The 8103-nt window shown below is 56.8% G+C and overlaps 5 protein-coding genes across 5 annotated transcripts; 4 read left to right on the top strand and 1 right to left on the bottom strand.

Annotated features, from left to right (window-relative positions):
* The first annotated feature begins 2560 nt into the window (after positions 1 to 2560).
* On the top strand, positions 2561 to 3205 carry LOC144827013 (histone H1.5-like). The gene has a single exon (XM_078685478.1). The coding sequence runs from the start codon at positions 2561 to 2563 to the stop codon at positions 3203 to 3205; it is 645 nt and encodes a 214-aa protein (XP_078541604.1).
* A 916-nt stretch (positions 3206 to 4121) lies between these two features.
* LOC144827926 (histone H3-like) lies at positions 4122 to 4532 on the top strand. The gene has a single exon (XM_078686090.1). It carries the CDS (start codon positions 4122 to 4124, stop codon positions 4530 to 4532), a length of 411 nt encoding a protein of 136 aa, XP_078542216.1.
* Positions 4533 to 5465: 933 nt separating this feature from the next.
* LOC144827925 (histone H2B 1.2-like) lies at positions 5466 to 5951 on the bottom strand. Its single transcript, XM_078686089.1, has one exon. The coding sequence runs from the start codon at positions 5949 to 5951 to the stop codon at positions 5466 to 5468; it is 486 nt and encodes a 161-aa protein (XP_078542215.1).
* Positions 5952 to 6120: 169 nt separating this feature from the next.
* On the top strand, positions 6121 to 6519 carry LOC144827924 (histone H2A type 2-C-like). Its single transcript, XM_078686088.1, has one exon. It carries the CDS (start codon positions 6121 to 6123, stop codon positions 6517 to 6519), a length of 399 nt encoding a protein of 132 aa, XP_078542214.1.
* A 997-nt stretch (positions 6520 to 7516) lies between these two features.
* Positions 7517 to 7828, top strand: LOC144827923 (histone H4). Its single transcript, XM_078686087.1, has one exon. The coding sequence runs from the start codon at positions 7517 to 7519 to the stop codon at positions 7826 to 7828; it is 312 nt and encodes a 103-aa protein (XP_078542213.1).
* Positions 7829 to 8103: the final 275 nt, after the last annotated feature.

The following is an 8103-nucleotide window of genomic DNA, read 5'->3' as shown; positions in this document are numbered from 1 at the left end:
CAACGCAGGGTAAGAATTCAGGCTATCCCCCTGGCTGGAGGTGTTAAAGCAAAACACTTCACATGCCAAATAAAGTGTATTTCAACCCTTCACAGTATCAGGAAAGGCCTGCAAGGCCTTGGGCCTACTTCCAGCTTCCGGGCACCAATTTTACTGATACCTGTGACATTTGGTGGTGTTAAGCTTCAAGGGGATGAAGTCACACTTTCTACCCAGGGTTATGGAGCTCAGCGCAGAGTAAGATTGTAGGTTATCCCCCTGGCTGGAGGTGTTTAAGCAAAACACCTCACATGCCCAGTACAGTTTATTTCACCCTTTCCCAGTATCAGGAAAGGCCTGCAAGGCCTTGTGCCTACTTCCAGCCTCCAGGCACCAATGTTACTGATACCTGTGACATTTGGAGGTGTTAAGCTTCAAGGGGAAGAAGTCACACCTTCTACCCAGTGTTATGGAGCTCGGTGCAGGGTAAGAATTCAGGTTATACCACTGGCTGGAGGTGTTAAAGCAAAACACTTCACATGCCCAATACATTGTATTTCACCCCTTCACAGTATCAGGAAAGGCCTGCAAGGCCTTGGGCCTACTTCCAGCCCCCAGGCACCAATGTTACTGACACCTGTGACTTTTGGTGGTGTTAATCTTAAAGGGGAAGAAGTCACACCTTCTACCCAGGGTTATGGAGCTCAGCGCAGGGTAAGATTTCAGGTTATCCCCCTGGCTGGAGGTGTTAAAGTAAAACACTCCACATGCCCAATAAAGTCTATTTCACCCCTTCACAGTATCCGGAAAGGCCTGCAAGGCCTTGGGCCTACTTCCAGCATCCAGGCACCAATTTTACTGATACCTGTGACATTTGGTGGTGTTAAACTTCAAGGGGATGAAGTCACACTTTCTACCCAGGGTTATGGAGCTCAACGCAGGGTAAGATTTTAGGTTATCCCCCTGGCTGCAGGTGTTAAAGCAAAACACTTCACATGCCCAATAAATTGTATTTCACCCCTTCACAGTATCAGGAAAGGCCTGCAAGGCCTTGTGCCTACTTCCAGCCTCCAGGCACCAATGTTACTGATACCTGTGACATGTGGTGGTGTTAAGCTTCAAGGGGATGAAGTCACACCTTCAACCCAGGGTTATGGAGCTCAGCGCAGAGTAAGGATTCAGGTCATCCCCCTGGATGGAGGTGTTAAAGCAAAACACCTCACATGCCCAATAACGTTTATTTCACCCCTTCACAGTATCAGGAAAGGCCTGCAAGGCCTTGGGTGTGTTTCCAGGCCCCAGGCACCAGTTTTAGTGATACCTGTGACAAGCTAGGGATGGGCCAGAGTACCTGAAGGCTAAGATCTGAAACTGTGAATGGTGTTCATATACGTTTTGGACTATGTGAAGTGTTTTATTTTTGGTTCCCTCTGCCTACATCCAAAGCGAAAGCCTGTAATTAGCAGTAGATCTCAATCAGGCTGCCAGGCGCAGAATCTGATTCGTGGGCGCTGTTCGCTCTCTTGACAGACCATTTGATTCAGGAGTGGTCCCCACGCCAGCAATCGGGCTCACTACAACAGTGATAGTCACGTGTTTTGACCGCGTTGTTAAGGTCGGTTCCCTTCTACGTACGTCACCTGAGTGGTAAAAAACCTAACTCCAGCTGTAAAAAAGCAGCTCAGCAGAGTGCCTCCATGCAGGTACTGGGGGGTCACCATTTCAGGTGCATTCACACCCTCTGCTCTCCCTCGGGGGGCCGTTAATCATGTAGGCCTGACTCGGCCGCCTGCCTTCACCGTGTCACTGTGTGTTTATTATGTTGAGTCTGCGCCCGTCTCCTCCAGCTCGGCGCTTGGCAGTGAATGCCCTCTGCCTGCATGTGCAGCTATCAGCGCGCAGCCCCCAGGTGATGCCTGAGCCCGGACCGTGCCCCGCTGCTTGTAAAAGTCCCCCGTCTGCCCCCGAGTCGTGGGTGCCACAGCCGAGGGTGCGGGCGCGCCGTGAGGGCCCCCCTGGCCCCCGGGCATTGTCTCCACTCCCCGCTCTCGGCCGGCGGAGCCCTGTGTTACTTCGGCCCGTTCCAGCACGCGCTCCCCGCGGCCCCCGGAGCCCCACTGCGCCGCCACAGGGCCCGCTCCCTGCAGGAGGCCCCTCCCGCCCGTGGGACGCCGCTCCCTGCCTCGGAGCGCGAGGGTGGACCGGGGAAAAGGGGCCCGGGGCCCGGGATTCCAGGCTCAGAGGCGTCAGCCATCGGGGGAGGGCAGAGATCCACGGGGCATTACGAGCCTCTGAGGACGGGGGCAGCTGAAACGGGGGCGGGCGCGGGAAGGGGCTGAAGCTGGGCTTCTTTTCATGTGTGCCTGGGAGCGTGTGTTTCAGTGATTGTGTTTTAAAACTTAGTTATTCCGATGGTAGGAAACACAAAAGTCAGCTGGGAGCAGGGAGCCGAGTGCGCCTCGCACAGCCCTCTCTCCCCGGGACCAATCAGGGGCTGGCTCCTCCCTATATATGCACGGGGCTCGGCTCGGGCGGTACATTTCTGTTCTCTGACAGTGCCTGCGCCCAGACTTGCATTACAATGGCCGAAACCGCTCCCGCCGTCGCGGCGCCTCCCGCTGAGGTCGCCCCCAAGAAGAAGCAGCAGAAGAAAGCAGCGGGGGCCTCCAAGGCCAAGAAGCCTTCCGGTCCCAGCGTGTCCGACATGATCATGAAGGTGGTGACTGCCTCGGCCGAGAGGAAGGGAGTCTCCCTGTCGGCCCTGAAGAAGGGGCTGCTCGCCGCCGGCTACGATGCGGACAAGAACAAGGGCCGAGTTAAAGTCTCCCTCAAGAGCCTGGTCAGCAAAGGCGCCCTAGCCCAGCTGAAGGGCACCGGGGCCTCCGGCTCCTTCAAGGTGAACAAGAAGCAGCTGGTGGGCAAGAAGGCGGCAAAGAAGACAGCCACCAAGAAGCCAGCGGCCAAGAAAGCTGCCCCTGCCGCCAAGAAGCCCCAAAAGGCTCCCGCGGGGGTCAAGAAGAGCCCGAAGAAGGTCAAGAAGCCAGCGGCAGCCAAGAGCCCCAAGAAGCCCAAGGCTGCCCCCGCCAAGAAGGCTGCCAAGAGCCCAGCGAAAGCCAAGGCGGCGAAGCCCAAAGTAGCCAAGAAAAGCCCTGCCAAGGTAGTCAAACCCAAGGCAGCCAAGCCCAAAGCAGCCAAGCCCAAAAAGGCAGCGCCCAAGAAGAAGTAAGGGCTTACACCGAGACACTGTAAACACAACGGCTCTTTTAAGGGCCACCACCCTGTCTAGAAGAGAGCGTGTTCATCCCCACCTTTGCACCCACCCAATGCCCCACTGCTCAAAAATAAACGGCACGGTACATCCATAGCGCACCTTTCCACACGCGAGTGCCGCGTGTGATCTTGGCCATATAAACGGCTCTTACGGTGCTGCGTGGATTGAAATCGGTATAACATAGAAAATAAGGGGGTCCGGGAGTTATAAGACCTCCGTTTATAATACATGTGCAATAACGTGTGTGTCTCAGTGCTTTCACTGACCCGGGCAGACTCGACATAGTGTCTGCATAAGGCAGACGATTGTGAACTTTAAATGGAGCGCAGGGAACTGCGTGCTCCAGGGTGAGCAGGGGCGGGTAAAAAAAGGGGGTCTGGGAGTTATAAGACCGTGGTTTATTATAAACGTGTGTGTGTGTGTTGGTGCTTTCACTGTACCCGGGCAGACTCGATATAGTGTCTGCATAAAGCAGACGATTGTTCACTTTCAATCGAGCCCAGGTAAAGGGGGCGTGTTCCAGGGTGACCAAGGGCAGTGTGCTCATGACATCTCGGGCTCCTCTCCCGGTTGACCGGGGTCGGGTGGACCACCAGTGGATGGACGGGACACGGAGACAAAGGCTGGCCGAGGCGCGGGCTCCGGCTACATCATCCAACCGGAGGTTTCTCTTTTATCCACAGCTCATTGGACAGCTAGGCTGCAGCCTCCGGTTCAGTAACCAATCGTTGCACACCGCGGGCTATTTTCGAACGTGGGGAGGTCTCCTCAGCCAATCAGAGCAGCCCTCCGTCTCTGAGCGCATAAATAGGGCTCTTTCCCCGTTCCACGCCATTCTTCTCTGCCTTTGCTGAGACAGACCGCTCCCGCCATGGCCCGCACCAAGCAGACAGCCCGCAAGTCCACCGGCGGCAAAGCGCCCCGCAAGCAGCTGGCCACCAAGGCTGCCCGCAAGAGCGCGCCTGCCACCGGCGGCGTCAAGAAGCCTCACCGCTACCGGCCCGGCACCGTGGCTCTCCGCGAGATCCGCCACTACCAGAAGTCCACCGAGCTCCTCATCCGCAAGCTGCCCTTCCAGCGCCTGGTGAGGGAGATCGCCCAGGACTTCAAGACCGACCTGCGCTTCCAGAGCTCCGCCGTCATGGCCCTGCAGGAGGCCAGCGAGGCCTACCTGGTCGGGCTCTTCGAGGACACCAACCTGTGCGCCATCCACGCCAAGAGGGTGACCATCATGCCCAAGGACATCCAGCTGGCCCGTCGCATCCGAGGCGAGAGGGCCTAAGGCGACAGACCGACCCGGACAACCACCACAACGGCTCTTTTAAGGGCCACCACCCTGTCACCTACGAGCTTATCTTATATGTCATGGCATGTGTTTTACAGGTTAGGGAGGGTGGGCTGTGAGTACCACGAGCACTGGGCAACTTATACCGCCGGCTCTGGAGAAACCAGAGCACTCTGTGTTCACAGTGCACAAACACCTCTCCAATGTGTCCTTCATTTTAAAGCGTTGTTTGGGTAGAGGGTTGTGGTAGGGATCCGCGGGTCACAAGCCAGCACTATGGGGCATCTGTGCTCCCGGTACGTCGGGTTCTGAGAGTGCCACGAGTACTGGGCAACTTATACCGGCTCTGGGGGGACCAGAGCTCTCCGTGTTCACAGTGCACAAACACCTCTTCAATGTGTCCTTCATTTAATAGAGCGCTTCTTTGGGGATAGAGGGTTGTGTAGGGATCCGCTGGTCACAAGCCAGCGCTATGGCGCATCTGTGCTCCCGGTACATCGGGTTCATGTGTCTGATTTCGGGAACGTTTGCCCCGGGGCGGATTATAGCCGTTCGCCAGGGTCTTAGAGTACTAACACAACGTTAAACCAGCTCACACAAACACTGTTCGCCCCTAACATGGAAAACAATAAGCCCGGGGGCAGATGCGCGAATTCCCAGGGGGTTTATTGAACCTCATCGTTACAGTGCTTATGTGACACTTGGTCCCAACGAGGGCTCATTCATAGGGATATGTTAATTTAAAGAGGAAAAACGGGTTGCCTGCTCGGTCTGCAGCAAGCCCTGTGAGAGCGGGCCTTTCTGCACTCAACATTACCCTTCTAAAACACATATTTCTCAAGTGATAACAGAAGCACATTAGCTCTTAGAGGAGGAAGTGGTTGGCCCTTAAAAGAGCCTTTGTGTTTGTTGGTGATGCGCCTCGAAGCCTTACTTGGCGCTGGTGTACTTGGTGACGGCCTTGGTGCCCTCCGACACGGCGTGCTTGGCCAGCTCTCCGGGCAGCAGAAGGCGGACTGCGGTCTGGATCTCCCGGGAGGTGATGGTGCGCCGCGAGTTGTAGAGAGCCAGTTTGGAAGCCTCATTAGCGATGCGCTCGAAGATGTCGTTCACGAAGGAGTTCATGATGCCCATGGCCTTGGAGGAAATGCTGGTATCTGGGTGCACCTGCTTCATCACTTTGTATATGTAGATGGCATAGCTTTCCTTCCTGCTCTTCCTGCGCTTCTTCCCGTCCTTCTTGGGCGGCTTGGAGAGCGCTTTCTTGGGAGCCGGCGCGGACTTGGCTGGTTCAGGCATGGTGGACGCTCTTTCACTGCTTGCTGTGAAGCCGAGAGAAATAAAGCCTACGCGCCCGGCACTTGTATTTATGGGCTTGGCGTGCAAAGCAGCCTTTTCCCGGTTCTCCCTTCTCATTGGCAGGCTCCCCACTTCCTATGTTAAGCCCTCCTCCTCCAATGAGAAGTACTAACAGCGCCTAGCTGTCAACCAATCAGACGCTCCCGGAGTCTTTATATTACCGAGTCCAGCAGAAAGAGCATTACTATTCTCTCTGTTGTGTGACTGAGACCCTAGACCGATCGCCATGTCTGGACGCGGAAAGCAAGGAGGAAAGGCCCGCGCCAAGGCAAAGACACGCTCTTTCAGAGCCGGGCTCCAGTTCCTCGTGGGCCGTGTGCACAGGCTGCTCCGGAAGGGAAGCTACGCCGAGAGGGTGGGCGCCGGTGCCCCCGTCTATCTGGCTGCAGTGCTGGAGTACCTGACCGCTGAGATCCTGGAGCTGGCTGGCAACGCCGCCCGGGACAACAAGAAGACCCGCATCATCCCCAGACACCTCCAGCTGGCCATCCGCAACGACGAGGAGCTGAACAAGCTGCTGGGCCGAGTCACCATCGCCCAGGGAGGAGTCCTGCCCAACATCCAGGCCGTGCTGCTGCCCAAGAAAACCGAGAGCCACAAGGCACAGGGCAAAGCAAGCAAGTAAAGGCCCGCAGACCCCCGTGGAAACACACCCTAAACACAAAGGCTCTTTTCAGGGCCAACCACAGACTCCATCAAAGAGCTTATCCGTGCCATGGTGTTACTCTGGCGGCTTCATAGATGCGGCAGCGCCCGCAACCGTAGCTTTGTAGCGGAGGGCATGCCCAAGCTCTGGCCGTACACTTTAATGTTGTCCCGTCCCAAAGCCTAGCATGAGGCCGACCATATTATTATTATTTTTTTTATATACATATATAATTTTAATTTTCAGGGACACATTTTGCAGACTTGCCCCAGCCGAGCGGGCACCGAACGCGAGGGTTAGGCGGGCCGCGGTGACAAGTGGGGGCCTGGAAGGGGGGAAGTGTGTGTGTTTGACTGATCAGTGCACCGGCGGCAGCTGCTGAGCCCGATCGGGAGTCCCTGACAAAGAGGCGGGCTGGGAGCGCGCTCTTTTTAAAACAATATTCTACATATATATATATATATATATATATATATATATATATATATATATATATAGTCCATTATTGGGGGGGGACATTTTGCCGGCTTGCCCCAGCCGAGCGCGAGATGTGGGCAGTGTTACGAGGTTGCAGGCGGCCAAACGCAGCGGGGAGAGGCCGCTAACGTGTGCCGGCTCCATTAAAACATGTCCGAGCCTTCTGATGCTATTGGAGAGGGGGCACCGAACGCAGGGGATAGGTGGGCCGCGGTCACAAGTGGGGGCCGGGAAGGAAGGTGCTTGCGTGTGTTTGACTGATCCGTGCACCGGCGGAAGCTGCTGAGCCAGCCCATGACAAAGGCGGGCTGGGAGCCCGCTCTTTTTCAAACGGCAACGGCCGCTCCAGTCCCCGCTCCCTGCAGAGGGCCGGGCCCCGGGCTCGCCCGCCTCACTGGGCGTCACTTGGTGCTCCCGCGCAGGTCCGCTGCTCCTCCTCTATATAAGCAGCCGTGCGGACGTAAGCCGTCATTTCTGCTCACAGCATCAAGAGGAGAACATGTCTGGACGCGGCAAAGGCGGGAAGGGGCTCGGCAAAGGCGGCGCCAAGAGGCACCGCAAGGTGCTCCGGGACAACATCCAGGGCATCACCAAGCCGGCCATTCGCCGCCTGGCGCGCCGCGGCGGAGTCAAGCGCATCTCCGGCCTCATCTACGAGGAGACCCGCGGGGTGCTCAAGGTTTTCCTGGAGAACGTGATCCGGGACGCCGTCACCTACACCGAGCACGCCAAGAGGAAGACCGTCACCGCCATGGATGTGGTCTATGCCCTGAAGCGCCAGGGCCGCACCCTCTACGGATTCGGCGGTTAAACGCTCGACTTGCCCACGGAAAAAAAACGCAAAACACCAACCCAAAGGCTCTTTTAAGAGCCGACCACGATGTCATGGGAGAGCTGTGTCTATGCACTATTGTTCGGCTACTCGCTAGCCCAATACCAGGGGATTTGCTCCGGTGCCACCCTACCATGTCGAGCGCTGTCCCGTGGCCCAGAAGGCCGCCATCCTGGAGCCCTGGACTGGGGACTTAGGGGGGCTTTTGCCCGGCCCACGAGCCCGCCATGCTGGAACCCTTCCCTGCGGGACTA

This window comes from Lissotriton helveticus, chromosome 4_1 (genome assembly GCF_964261635.1).
Source record: "Lissotriton helveticus chromosome 4_1, aLisHel1.1, whole genome shotgun sequence".
In the NCBI taxonomy this organism is placed as follows: Eukaryota; Metazoa; Chordata; class Amphibia; order Caudata; family Salamandridae; genus Lissotriton; species Lissotriton helveticus.
The sequence above is the reverse complement of the archived record's forward strand: the minus strand, read 5'-3'. Positions and strand labels throughout refer to the sequence as shown.